General features: G+C 42.6%; 1 protein-coding gene across 5 annotated transcripts in view; it reads left to right on the plus strand.

Moving 5' to 3' along the window:
- The window catches only part of OSBPL3 (oxysterol binding protein like 3), a 206,945-nt gene that overhangs the window by 123,454 nt on the left and 68,856 nt on the right, over positions 1–14,635 (plus strand). For all 5 annotated transcript variants that reach the window (XM_024128509.3, XM_055084952.1, XM_024128501.3 and 2 more), the window contains 3 exons: positions 11,367–11,483; positions 12,182–12,235; positions 13,780–13,893. In XM_024128509.3, coding sequence (XP_023984277.1) covers positions 11,403–11,483; positions 12,182–12,235; positions 13,780–13,893 — 249 coding nt within the window. In that variant the 5' untranslated portion in view covers positions 11,367–11,402. The remainder of the gene's footprint in view (positions 1–11,366; positions 11,484–12,181; positions 12,236–13,779; positions 13,894–14,635) is intronic.

Here is a 14,635-nt window from a genome sequence, read left to right on the forward strand (position 1 = left end):
GCCATGGCTCACGGGCCCAGCCGCTCCGCGGCATGTGGGATCTTCCCGGACCGGGGCACGAACCTGTGTCCCCTGCGTCGGCAGGCGGACTCTCAACCACTGCGCCACCAGGGAAGCCCCAGTTATTCTTATAGAGAGGTGAAAGAAAGTCACTATTGATTTGGATCAGGGATAAGGACGTTTATTGTGCTAAACTTCTGCCACCTTCTCCTATGATTTTTAAATCATATATGCATTAATTAGCCAGAATGTACCTCTACTTTGATTGTAAATTTCAATTAGCTCTGAAAAAATAGCTTTGAGTGCACTGTAAGAGAGAGTACTGTCATCAGCTAGCACCATCCAGCAATGGGATGGGTTTTTTTGAGGAGCTGTGGTTGTCCTGTGCTTGGACTACAAAAGTGTTATATCTGAATACAGAGAGTCAGTGATTCTCACCAGGGCTCAGACGCCAAAGGGCAGAGCTCTATGATATGCCAAAAAAGGTATGATTTTTTAAAATTTAAAGGTAATAAAGATAAAACACTGAACAGTGCTGGAAGGTATAAAACCAAGCAGAAGTCTCCCACCGTCGTGCCTTTGGTCTAGTCCCACTCACATAAGAGTCTGTATTAGAGATTTTCCCTGTTATCACATGGTATGTGTCCATGTGGTGAGTTAGCCCAGGATCTCCTACACAAGGCCGTCTGCCACTATGGAAACATGGTAATTCTAAGGAAGGGGTAATGGAAAGGGTACTGAGTTGGGGTCAAAGGACTGGGTCCTGGTCCTCAGAAGTCCTTCACTCCTTGTTGTGGCCCTACTAAGATCGTTTCTCTTAGATTCCTCATCTCTAAAATGAAAGAGTTGGGTGACGTCCACATTCTCTCTCAAACTCTGGTGTTTAAAAGAAATATTTCATGACTCTATGGGATAAAGCAAATCATTACTGTATTCCCTGGAAAAAAAACTCACAAGAGACTCTTGAGTCCCTTGGGTGGAGAGAGCTGTCCTGTCATCATTGGCTAACACACATGCATGCTAAGTGCCAGAACGTGCTGTCAGAGACAGACTCTGCTTGGGGAGAAAGTAGTCCTGGGGAAGGGGAGTAAGCGGCCTTGGATGGACTCTAATACACTTGTAGGTCATCTTGTCCAGAGTTGATGTTGAACAGAGAAGTTCTGTGTGTGGTCTCCAGTCCACAGATGGGGTCCACCACTCAATAGTTTATGATCCTGGGCAAACTACTTTGGAGCTTCATTTTCCTCGTCTGTAAAATGAGAATAATAATACCTTCATTACAGAATCATTGTGAGGCACATAGAAGTTATCCACCAAAGAGCAGTTGTTACTTGTATCACTATAATCACTACCACAATAGCGACTATAAAAACATTGCCACCACGCTCGTGGGCTGCATGGCCAGAGAAGAATGATATCTATGGGGTTGGGTGTCTCCATCTTTAACAGTAGCTACAGCTCTTAAGAGGCTCTTATTTACAGAGCAGAGCATTACAGAGGGAAAAGTGCATAAAAGATGCAGTCCATAGTCTTGAAGGTCTTGTATACAATTGGTGGATATTTAACAAATATTAATAACGCACAAATTTATTTGAGGATCTTAAAAAGTACCAATGTAATTATACCCATAAATGCTAAGTGAGTGATAAACAGGATAGAACTCATCATTATATGTGCATTAAAGTTTTTTGTTAATACTATTTTAATTATAAATCCACCTGTGGGCAACACAATGGGAAAGCATTTTTCTCTTATTTGGTACCCAAGATAGGAATGGCCTCAGGTGGAGTCACCGACAGACCTGATAACTCACATGCTTTTTCTCCCATTGTCAGTATCTACTGCTGCCAGTGACTCTCCTTTTCTTATCCTCACCTCTGGTGCTTTCTCAAGGGTTTACCCCAAAGACCAATTGCATATTCTCGATTATCTAAGTTATTAAGTCTCCAGGGTTTTGGTCTGGGTCTACCCAAGTAATTAAGACTTAAGACATTTGGGGGCCTCAGTCATCTGAGTGTTTACCTTTCCACCCCGGTGTGGGTTGGTGAACTGCGGCTCTGTGTGTGAAGGGAGAGGAAGGACAGTGGCTGTTGGCAGGTCATGTGCTACTTCCCATGGAGCCTTCAGAATCTGAGCAGGCTCTTCACGGCTCAGTCTTCCTTTTTTTCCTTAATCTTCTCACTTAGATCCTAAGGTCAGGGATTGAACCTGAAGTTACTAGACTGAAGTTAATACTACTCATTTTTAATTTGTTTTTTGGGAGACTTTATCAGCCAATATTTTATTTTCTTTTATTTCATTTTTTTTTATTATGATAACACTTAACATGAGATCTACTATCTTAACAAATTTTTAAGTGCACAGTACAATAGTATTTTTAACTTTTGGCACAATGTCGTAAGCAAATCTCTAGAACTTACCTCGCGTAACTGAGACTTTCTACCCAGTTAATAGACATGAGGTTATGATATAAGATTTAGAAGGGATCTCAAGCTCATTTATCCTGACCTCCTTCCTAGTCTAGGAATCCCTCTGCAGCACCTATGCCAGCCTCTGACAGAGCTCCCCAGTGACTAGGGAACATACTCTTTCATAGCCCTTGTCGTTTCTGTTATTTTTCATAGCACTAATTATTATCAGACAGTCATCCTTTATGCAGAGGTGGAATCCAGGGCCTTATAATTCTCACCCATTGGCCCTGGTTTTACCCTCAGAGCCTACTGAGTCAATTCCCAGTTCTTCAAGGCAGGCTGGTCTCCTAGAGTGTGGCTGCTTGGAGTGGTTCTGTGGTCCAGCAAAAGCAGCGGCCTCACCTGTGCGGGTGCAGAAGCTCAGGCCTTGCCCCAGCCCTGCAAACCTGAACTCTGTGTTTTGACAAGATCTTCAGCGATTGGTACGTTACAGTTGGGAAGCACTGCGTTAGATTGCATATCCACCCCACCCCCACTCTATTCTTTTAATTTTTCTTTCTTTCAGGTTTGTTGGTGTTCAAAAACTCTTAGCTGAGGAAGAAACAATTGACAGGAAGCAACAACTCCAAGTGTCAGTGATTGAAATATAAGTCCAGAATTGGTCTGACATCAGTTAAAGCTATCGTTATATTAACTGGAAATCTGTTGGCAAGCATTTCCATGTGTTCATAATATAGTCATAAAAGATGATATTGATGATCCTGAGGCTTTAGAAGATTACACATGCCTTTAAAGTCATGTTAAATTGTGTTCCACGTGATTTAATGCTGGGGATTGCCTTGTGATTTTTAAAAACCTGATAAACAGACTAAATAAATAATCAGAACAACCCACTTTCCAGTCATGGCAGACAGAGGCAACCACAAAACTTCCTTTCACAACACTTTTCAGCTGCAGGAAGAATTTAAAGTTTTAAATCGTTTTCTATTTCTGACATCACTGCAAGGGCAGTGACTGAGAACCCAGCATTTGAAAGGTGCAGAGGAGATGTATGCTGTGGAAACAGCTGTGCTGGAGGAAAGTGCTTTCAATTTGTGCACTCAGCAAGTATGGAAATGAACTTTGCCAGCTCATGAGCATGAATAAATCCTTAGTTGCCTTTCCCTCCACAAAGCAGCTTTCTATATTTGGCACTTTTAGATGTTCAGTGAAACAGACTGAATTTAATGCCAGATGACAGTGCCAGACTGTCTTCAGTTAAACTCAAGTGAAGACCTTAAGAAGCCGCTTCCCCCTACCCTGTCCTATTTCTCTCTCCACCTGATATTCATGAGGAGCTTTAAGCCTGACGCCCTCAGGGCAGATATCAGCCCAGCTGTGTTGGGCTAAGTCAGCAGGGCCTGATCTCCCCTGAGCCCAGGTCCACCTGCACTGTGTTTCTCACAGCACTCAGCTCAAGGGTGCATGTCCTCCTCCTGGGTCACTGGTATGTGAAGCACAGTAGAAGCCACTTCCTGCCACCCGGTGCCTTTAGCCTAGAGAAAGTGGCATCTCTGCTTTTTTCTGTCCTGAGTACCACCAGTTCACTCCAATCCAGCACATATTATTAAAGTCCCTGACCCCAAGGGCTCTGTGAGGTCCTTTTTATAGTCTCTTGCTCCTCAGACTTATTCGTTCAGCAAATATTTCTTTAGGGCGCCTATGTCACAGGTAGTTAGGTGATAAGAAATAAGCCCCAGTCTCTGTCCTCACGGTACCCACCTTCTAGCTAGGGAGACAGTGCAAGTGAGGTCTGCAAGTGCTGAGGAGGGAGAGAATTTCTGCCGCGAGGCGGAGGTGGTGTGGGGCTAAGTGAGAATTCACCAGGCTGAGAAGTAGGTGGGGCAGCAGGTGTTCCAGATGTAAGACAGCGAATGAGCAAAAACTTGGCAGCGTTAAAATGCACAGGCTGATTTCCCGCCCCAGTTCAGGGGAATGCAGGATGGGAGACGTGGCAGCTCTGCTCAGGATCCCAGTCTTGCGTGTCTCTATCTACAGGGCAGGGCTTCTTGACTCCTTCAGATGGCTTTGGATCTTGGACTTACCCACCACCGTCCCCCTGCCCCATGGCATTTACTCTTTGTTCATCATCAGAATGTACATATTTAAATTACAGTAGAATATACAGTGTTCTATAATATGTAGCAGAATGATTGAAAATACCGATTTTGTAGTCAGGTGACTTTATAGCATGGGGAAAGTTACCTATTCTCTCTTCCTTGGTTTCCACATTCCAAAAATACTGGTTTCCAGGAAGACTGAGAGAGGATGAAAGTTAAGGGAGGAGGAGTATTTTTAGGGAAGTGAAACTATTTTGTCTGTTATTGAAATGGTGGATATATGACATTATGCATTTGGCAAAACTCATAGAACTGTATACCACAAAGAGTGACTCCCTAGTGTAAACTATGGACTTTAGTTAATAATGATGTATCATATTGGTTCATCTGTTTTTAAAAAAATGTGCCACATCAGTGCAAGATGTTAATAACAGAGAAAACTGTGTGTGGCGAGAGAGGAAGTGTATGGAACTTTTTGTAATTTCAATTTTCCTATAAACCTAAAACTGCTCTAAAAATAATGTATTAGTTTTAAAAATGTAAAAAAAAAATGAAGGTGCAATAAAGACATTTTTAAAAAAGATACTAATAGGGCTTCCCTGGTGGCGCAGTGGTTGAGAGTCCGCCTGCCGATGCAGGGGACACGGGTTCGTGCCCCGGTCCGGGAGGATCCCACGTGCCGCGGAGCGGCTGGGCCCGTGAGCCATGGCCGCTGGGCCTGTGCGTCCGGAGCCTGTGCTCTGCAACGGGAGAGGCCACAACAGTGAGAGGCCCGCGTACTGCAAATAAAAAAGAAAAAAAAGATACTAATTAATCCAACATTGCAAGATTGTGAAAAGGTTAAGCACAACAATGTACACATGGTGTTTAGAACACTTCCTGATAGATAATAAGTAATAACATTATTAATAATGTTAGCTATTGTAATTGCTTCATTAGTTTGGTCAACATATTTATTCATATCTACCATGGACCATTTTTTTCCCTCCAGTTTTATTGAGATATAATTGACATACAGCACTGTGTAAGTTTAAGGTGTACAGCATAATGATTTGACTTATATACGTCATGAAATGATCATCACAATAAGTTTAGTGAACATCCATCATCTCAGATTCAAAATTAGAGAAATAGAAAAAAAATTTTTTCTTCCATGAGATGAGAACTCTTAGGATTTATTCTTTTTTTAAAATTTATTTATTTTACTTATTTATTTTTGGCTGTGTTGTGTCTTCGTTGCTGCACGCGGGTTTTCTCTAGTTGCGGCGAGCGGGGGCTACTCTTCATTGCCGTGCGCAGGCCTCTCACTGCAGTGGCTTCTCTTGTTGTGGAGCACGGGCTCTAAGTGTGCAGGCTTCGGTAGCTGTGGCTCGAAGGCTCCAGAGTGCAGGCTCAGTAGTTATGGTGCACGGGCTTAGTTGCTCCGCAGCATGTGGGATCTTCCCGGACCAGGGTTCGAACCCATGTCACCTGCATTGGCAGGCAGATTCTCAACCACTGCGCCACCAGGGAAGCCCAGGATTTATTCTGAACCACTTTCATATACTATGCACTATGAAGTAGTGAACAAGACAGGAAAGGTTCCTGCTTTCATGGGGCTAGAAAGTATTCAATCATTTTATCTTTTTGTTGTGTATATTTTTTTTTTTTTTTTTTTTTTGTGGTATGCGGGCCTCCCTCTGTTGCGGCCTCTCCCGTTGCGGAGCACAGGCTCCGGACGCGCAGGCTCAGCGGCCACGGCTCACGGGCCCAGCCGCTCCGCGGCATGTGGGATCCTCCCAGACCGGGGCGCGAACCCGGTTCCCCTGCATCGGCAGGCGGACGCGCAACCACTGCGCCACCAGGGAAGCCCTGTTGTGTATATTTTTGTATTTATGTATTGTTTCAGTCTACCCCACTGGATAGTGTTTCCTGAGGCACTATTCTTTTGTGTTTTGAATGGCAGGCTGCCTAGAAGTGTGGATACATTTTAATATCTCCTTGTTGACCAACCACCCAGTGCCATTTACTTGGTTTGAGACCCCAATCTATGTTCTTTGTCTGAGACCCCAACAATTAATAAACCCAGGAGAATTCTTTTCTTTCCTACTGTATACTCAGTTCTTTGCTGGGGTTCTAAACAACTTAAAAAGATGGCCCCTACAACTGTCTGGGGACAGAAGAGCAAAGCACTGGGGATAAAAATGGAAAAAAAATACTAAATTACCTGGTAATGGACAGCAATACTACTGTCATTTACAGGAATACATGATTGATGTTGTTTGGGTAACTTAGGAATTTCATGGAAAGAGAAAACTGAGCTAAAATCTTGAAGCGTTTGTACGGGTGGCAAAGAACAAGAGAAGATTCTGGGAGCTTGGAAAAATACAAGTAAACCACAGCAGTGGAAATGACAAATATTATGTTGTATTCATTTTTACACTGCATGGAGAGTAGGACCTAGTGAGGTCCCATAAATGATTGTAGAAGTCAGGGAGTCTTGGGAAATCAGGTTTGATGAGATTGGCGGGTAGTGGCGGGGAAACAGAGGAGAAGGGACATGGAAGATACACGTTTTGAAGATGAAACCAACAGGACTGACTTATAATAATCAAGCCCTTACAGTTTCAGAGTGATTTCACTATATTGTGTCCTGGTCTGGCATTCCTTCTCACAGCAGTTGGTGTCAGGATCAGCAGTGGGTTTGGTTTTAACCCCATCATACCAGTGTCCCCTTTTTGTGACCAGTATTTCAGTGAAGCCTTTACTCTCCTCAAATGAAATTCATTATTAATTTAATATAATTGCCCACATAATTTTGAAAATATCAACATAACACTTTACTGTGAATAAAGGAAACTTCAGAGAAGTGGTTAAAGTATACATTATAATATGTAAAAGCCCAGACATGACTATACCAGAAGACATAATGAAGTGGTCAGATACACCTATATGTGGGGTGACGGCTACTAATGCAGACCCATAGAGATGTGTTAATAACTCACATACTGCAAGTGGCACGGGCTTTAGTGACACGATTCTGCAAAATGGTGGGTGACTCTTGCTAAAGTCCCAAACAGGAGGAAGTACAATCTTATCTCAATTATTCAGTAGTTGCATTCCCAAGAATTCAGAGTGTGTTAAAAACCATGCAAAAATACTTTGGTAAGTACATGAAACAGAGTTAAGTTCTGTGCTCGAATAATTATAAACGGATTTCACCTATGAAAATGTCTCTTGGCACTTTGGAAAATCTTGCGGTTATGGGACAACTTCTTTATTGTGCAAGACTGAGACATTTCAGGACATCTAACATTCCTGGTCGCCAGCCATTAGCTGCCAGAGACCACCCCCCCACCCCATCACTGTGACAACTAAAAATGCTCCCAAGGTTTCACAGCCTGAGAGAAGAGTACCCACTGAGAACCACTGGCTGGATGCTGGCTCTTAGGTTTCAGCCTCATGACTCAAGGACAGTGACAGATAAGGAAGTTGGGAGGGGGAGGATTTGGATGTTGAGCCAGAAAAGGAGTTGCCTGCAGTGCTTTCTTCCTCAGTCAAGGAGAGCCTTCACTTTCTTAAATTCTTCAAATCTGGCTCTTCCAACCTTGTAAGAGTTTCAAGTTCTGAGCCCAGATAGAAGATAAAGTGAGGGAAAAAAGATGATATTTTGTAGTAATAAGTGCAAACCCTGTTTGACTTATTTACCTTAAGAGCCAAGAAACCCAGTCTAGTCCCCTGCCCTCCACATTGGCTCATTGGTAGGCATATACTGTGTCTCAAGAGTTCAGGAGAAATCTAGTTCTAACATGAATCCTTGAAACATTTTTGAAATTTAAGCCTTGTTATCCTTTAAACTATAGGTGTGATCTCATTCCATTTGTTTTTCAGTTTTGTAAAGTATGCAGTAACGTCTAATCCCTCTTGGCATTTGCATTTTGCACAATTGAATGTCTTCAACAGATGTGCACGATGGTCTGGTATTAGCACTCTGCCTGTTGCCTTTTGCTTGGGAGTCTTAAATCAAACAAATCAAAAGGGCTTGATTTTCTTAGAGTACTTTTTTAGAAGATTTCGAGCCTTAGATTTTCATTTAACAGTGATAACACACATACACCTTCTTTCACAAGTGTGAACGTGCTGTATTTGATTTGTAAATAGTCATTTAGCCCAAAGATATTGGGCATACTTCAAATGCAAGCCAGTGAATGATATTCCGAGAACATAAGTCTGTTTGCAGCCTTATTCCAGGACCAAGTTTATCCATTTGTCAATCAGATGCATACTATTCACAGGATAACAGGTTAGGCACATTGAGGAAATCAGAAGTGAACAGACACTTTAGAGCCTCAAGGAGTCTATTATCCAGTCCAGGGATGATAAAACCTCACATATACAATCATAAGCAGAAGGTGAGATGAAATACTGATGGAGTCTCTAGGGATGAAATAGTACTTTCCTCTGAAGAAGGCTTCCTGGAGGAGGTGAAATTTTTAACTTGATGATTTTAACGATTCATTAAAATCTTGACAAGCAAGACACTTTTTGAGGACTGGTTTTTTTGAGCTGAAATAAATGTGAGCAGAATTTGTGTGTGTGTGTGGCTTCCCATCACTTAATATTATGCATTCTCCATTTATTGTCTGGATGTAATTAAGTGACTGAATAATTGGTAATAATTATTACCAATAATTGCTACAAAGAATCTCATTTGACATTTTTACCTTTTTGAAAAAGTCCTCTAATTTAAGAGCTGAATCTAACCTTTGGTTTTTCCATTGAAGAATTCAACTTTTACAACTCCAGATTTCAACCAGTGCTATGTTCGAAAACTCCGGGATGTACCTTAAGCCTTATGGAGAGTAAGGTGCAATCAGACATAAGGCAGATCTGTCCGGATGGTTATACAAAGCGTTCAGCCAGGAAGATAGGAAGATGGTCTTGCTACCAGGTGTTTTCCATGTATTGAACTTGAGGACAACACAGACACCGAGCCAGAGCACCCAGGACTCTCTGTGGTTCCATGCCCTCCACATTAGACCGTCTGCTTCCTGGGACTTGGGTCTAATTTCTTCTGTTCCCAGGTTATTAAGGTCCATCTCCCAGCCCCTCTGGCCTCTGCCTGTACCACTTACTGCAGGCTACAGATTTGACTAAGAGCAAGTTCTTCAACATGAAATTTGGCCCAGATGACATGTTCGTCTCTTGAGATATCCGCACCCCAGTTTTCGTTGTAGCATTATCTACAGTAGCCACAACATGGAAACAATCGAAGTGCCCATTGGATGGGTGAATGGATAAAGAAAATGTAAGATGTATATGTATCCCCTGCAAATGTAAGATTCCATATATTCCATATATATACATATACACAATGGAATATTATTCAGCCGTAAAAAAAGAAATCCTGCCTTTTGTGACAACATGGATGGATCTTGAGGATATTATGCTAAGTGAAACAAATCAGACAGAGAAAGATAAATACTGTATGTTCTCACTTATATTCAGAATCTAAAGAATCCAAACTCATAGAAAGAGAGAATAGAATGGTGGCTACCAGGGGTAGAAGGTGGGGGAAATGGAGAGAATGTTGGTTGAATGGTACAAATTCCCAGCTGTAAGATGAATAAACTCTGGGGATCTAATGTATAGCATGGTGACTATAATTAACAATGTTATATACTTGAAAGCTGGTAAGAGAGTAGATCTTAAATGTTATCACATGCAAAAAAACAGTATATTCTGTGAGGGAATAGAGTTGTATCAAATCATCACATTGTACATCTTAAACTTACGTATGTTATTTGCCAGTAATATCTCAGTAAACCTGAGGAGGGGAAAGACATGTTTGTCAAAACTTAATTATCCTGTGTTGGAAATGTTTTCTCTCTGATCTGGATGGTAGGTATAGGTATATAAATTCTTCAAGTTACAGTCTTAAGATTTTCACATTTCATGTATGTTATATCCCAACAAAAAATGTAAAAAAAATAATAATAAAAACCACTGAAGTGTTGCCAGTTTTGGTCTATCCGGGGCTAATTTTGCAATAGTATGTGCATTTTCAAGCATTTAAAAATAAATTTTTAGTATTTTTCTTTAGTATTCCTTTTAAAATTCTTTTCTAGTCAATTACTTGAATTAACCCAGATAGCTAACAGTGGAAGATTTATAGTAATAACTCCTTGTACCTCAAAATTGCAAACAGCTTAGTAGAGCAATAATTGCACCCCCCCCCCCACCAAAGTTTGTGAAACAAAAGAAAGGAGGAGAAAACAAAACTTCTGGGGAAAGAGGATGAAAATACTTGTTGCAGAACCACCTTTTTGCTGCTTCAAGATTTCCAACATTTAAATACCTAGCATTTGGAGGTAGTGTGACTAAATCATTTCGACCAATGTGTTGTGTTTACCAACTTGCATGCAGTCTCACACTTTTCAGCCAATTTTCCCAGCCACCCCTACCCCTCTTGCCTAGCCTCCCTCCTGATGTCTGTAGCTTTGGGTTCAAATTCAGACCAAAGTCTAGTGGTGAGTGAAAATTACTGATGATGTCAAAGGGAACAAAAATAGAACTTACAGGAAAGTCTTTACCTTTAGCTGTGGTTGTCAAGGTGCAAGCACCAAAAAAGACAGAGACATTCCCTTCTGAGAGAGAGCTTTTCAAAAACAACAACAACAAAAAATTCGATGCCACTAAATTATAGCATTAAATCTGTAAAGTCAACTGTACATAAATTAAATTTGAATTTCTTCTCCCCAACACACCCAGCCAGTCTCATCATCTTGGATGGATTTACTGATGGGATCGAGTGCTTCTTAACATTACTATTTTTTCTAAAGATAGCCACTGAGCCTGAACTCTTTTGTTGGAACAGGACAGCTGGGAAGTGGTGGAAGGACTGAGGGGAGAGATGAATTACACCCAGGAGCCACCAATTCAGAAAGGATTTTTGCTGAAAAAAAGGAAATGGCCCTTGAAAGGCTGGCACAAGGTAAGAACTGGCCTGGGACGCACCTTCGTTTGCACCTGCACTCCCCACTCAAGACCCGGTTCTTAGGTACTTATATTTAATTTGAAGTTGAGCATGGAGACCAAGAGAAGGATGTTTAAATGGAATGTCTTTTTTTTTTTTTTTTTTTTAATTTCTTTTTGGCTGCGTTGGGGCTTCGTTGCTTCGCGCGGGCTTTCTCTAGTTGCGGCGAGCGAGGGCTACTCTCTTGCGGTGCGTGGGCTCCTCATTGCGGTGGCTTCTCTTGTTGCGGAGCACGTTCTTAGGTACTTATATTTAATTTGAAGTTGAGCATGGAGACCAAGAGAAGGATGTTTAAATGGAATGTCTTTTTTTTTTTTTTTTTTTAATTTCTTTTTGGCTGCGTTGGGGCTTCGTTGCTTCGCGCGGGCTTTCTCTAGTTGCGGCGAGCGAGGGCTACTCTCTTGCGGTGCGTGGGCTCCTCATTGCGGTGGCTTCTCTTGTTGCGGAGCACGGGCTCTAGGCGTGCGGGCTTCAGTAGTTGTGGCATGCAGGCTCAGCAGTTGTGGCACACGGGCTTAGTTGCTCTGCGGCATGTGGGATCTTCCCAGACCGGGGATCAAAACCGTCTCCCCCGCACTGGCAGGCGGATTCTTAACCACTGTGCCACCAGGGAAGTCCCGGGAATGTCTTAATGAATTCTGCTTTATTCCCCACAGAGATTCTTCTATCTGGACAAAGGAATCTTGAAATATGCCAAGAACCAAAGTGATGTAAGTCGTCTTGTTAATCCAGTACGCTATTGAAGAATTCTAAAGGGCTAGTGGTTGTCAGCTCATGGATGAGATTGTGCATATTTGGGAATTGCATTTCCCTAAACTGGAAATCAGGGAGGGGTGGTGGTTCCCTCTCAGGGAACAGAGGTGGCTGCTCCCCACTGTCCCTGCTCTGGGTTCTGGGTGGGCTCAGTTCACCTACCAAGTAGAGGTACAGGAGCCCCTATCAACACCCTACTGGGTATCCAGGCATGGGTTCTGGTCTTAGGGTTGTGCTGTGGGGTTCTCTGGGTGGGGGAGACCTCTTCACAGTGAGGTAACAGGAACAAAACAGAGAGCGTGTCCCTCCCACTGTTATGGGGACTGAGGGGTTTAGTGGAGAAGGCCCTTGGTGAAGGTGACAGGAGGTTCCCCTGTGCGTGGACACCAGGCAGACAGCCCTTGAGGACTAGGAATGACTGCTGGGCCTGCCCTCGTAGGGGTCCCTCTCTCACCCAGCACTTCTCTCCTCCTGTCTTCCTCTCCTTGCCTCTCTCACGGTGCTCACCTTGTTGGGGCGAATGCAGAAACGTGCCATAGTGCCTGACCCACGGTGGCCTGTATTAGCTTCCTTACTCCTCTTTTAATTTTTTATTTTTAAATTTTTTTGTTTGGTTTCTTCAGCTTTTAAAGAAATTTTTAAATTAATTTTTATTGGATTATAGTTGATTTGTAATGTTGTGTTACTTTCTGCTGTACAGCAAAGTGAATCAGTTATACATATATCCATTCCTTTTTAGATTCCATTCCCATACGGGTCATTACAGAGTATTGAGCAGAGTTCCCTGTGCTATGCAGTAGGTCCTTATTAGTTATCTGTTTTATATAGTAGTGTGTAAATGTCAATCCCAGGCTCCCAATTTATCCCCCCCTTCCCCTTTGGTAACCATATTACTCAGCCATAAAAAAGAATGAAATAATGCGATTTGCAGCTACATGGATGGACCTAGAGATTGTCATATTGAGTTGAAGTAAGTCAGACAAAGACAACTATCATCTCATATTGCTTATATGTGGAATCTAAAAAATGGTACAAATGAACCTATTTACCAAACAGAAATGGAGTCACAGATGTAGAAAACAAACTTACTCCTCTTTTTAAGTCACTTCCGAATGAATTTAGACACCGGAAACTATTTCTGCAGGAGGCGGTGAAGTTAACAGGTGAATTCACTGTCGTAGGAGTCATGGGGCTAACTTTCTAGTTTCCTCACCTTCTTGCTTCCTCACTTAGCAATGTGCAGACTGCTTGTTACTTAACCCTCTGTAATTCAGTCTCCCGTCTGTAAAAGGGGAGATGTTTCCTCCCTCACAGGTTAATTAGGATGATGTGTGTATAGCACTAAGCTCCGTGCTAGTTCACGCTAAGTACTGGAGAAGTGTAGTTATTATGTTTCCTGTTAGTGGGTGTGGAAGGGGAGGGTAGAGGGAAAGAGTGTTAAGGATGTTCTGATGGTTTTTAACACTGTGGTTCTCAAGGGGCCCCCTTTGTGCCTCTGCAGATAGAGAGAGAGAAGCTGCATGGCTGCATTGACGTCGGGCTCTCGGTGATGTCTGTGAAGAAGTCATCAAAGTGCATAGATCTGGACACCGAGGAGCACATTTACCATCTGAAGGTGACACTGCTTCCCAGATGCTGTCTCCTGTTGCACAGAGTTCCTTTATGTTGTGAGGGGATTGTCGGTTATAGTACTGTTGGTGATGCCTTTTGAATTTCAAAACATCCAGCCAACATGTAGAAGATCTTCATTATGAAAGTATTTCTAAGGATATATCTATTGATATCTGGATGGGACAGTTCTTCATTGGGTAGGACTGTCTCTTACACTGCTGAACATTTAGCCTCCTTGTCTCTTATCCCCTAAATCCCCCCTTCCCTTGTGATTGTGACATCAGTAACAAAAAACCAAAAAACAGAAAGCTTCACGTTTCCAAATACAAACCCCCTCTACCCCCAGGCAGTACCATCTTTAGTGAAGAACCATTTACCATAGGTTAAAATGGTTCCTGAAATAAAATATGATCTTTAGTCTGAGAAGCCCCATCTTACAACTTCGACTAAATTTATAAGGATTCCATTAAAATTCTCATACCACAGTGATGTCAAAAATTTCTCCCCTGAAGGATGGCTCTCCAAATAGTATCTCTGAAAGCTGCTTAACTACCCTCTTCTGCCCCTTCTTTTTTTTTTTTTTTTTTTTTTTGCCGTACGCAGGCCTCTCACTGCTGTGGCCTCTCCCGTTGCGGAGCACAGGCTCTGGACGCGCAGGCGCGGCGGCCATGGCTCACGGGCCCAGCCGCTCCGCGGCATGTGGGATCTTCCCGGACCGGGGCACGAACCCGTGTTCCCCTGCATCG

This window comes from Physeter macrocephalus, chromosome 5, assembly GCF_002837175.3.
Source record: "Physeter macrocephalus isolate SW-GA chromosome 5, ASM283717v5, whole genome shotgun sequence".
Classification (NCBI taxonomy): domain Eukaryota; kingdom Metazoa; phylum Chordata; class Mammalia; order Artiodactyla; family Physeteridae; genus Physeter; species Physeter macrocephalus.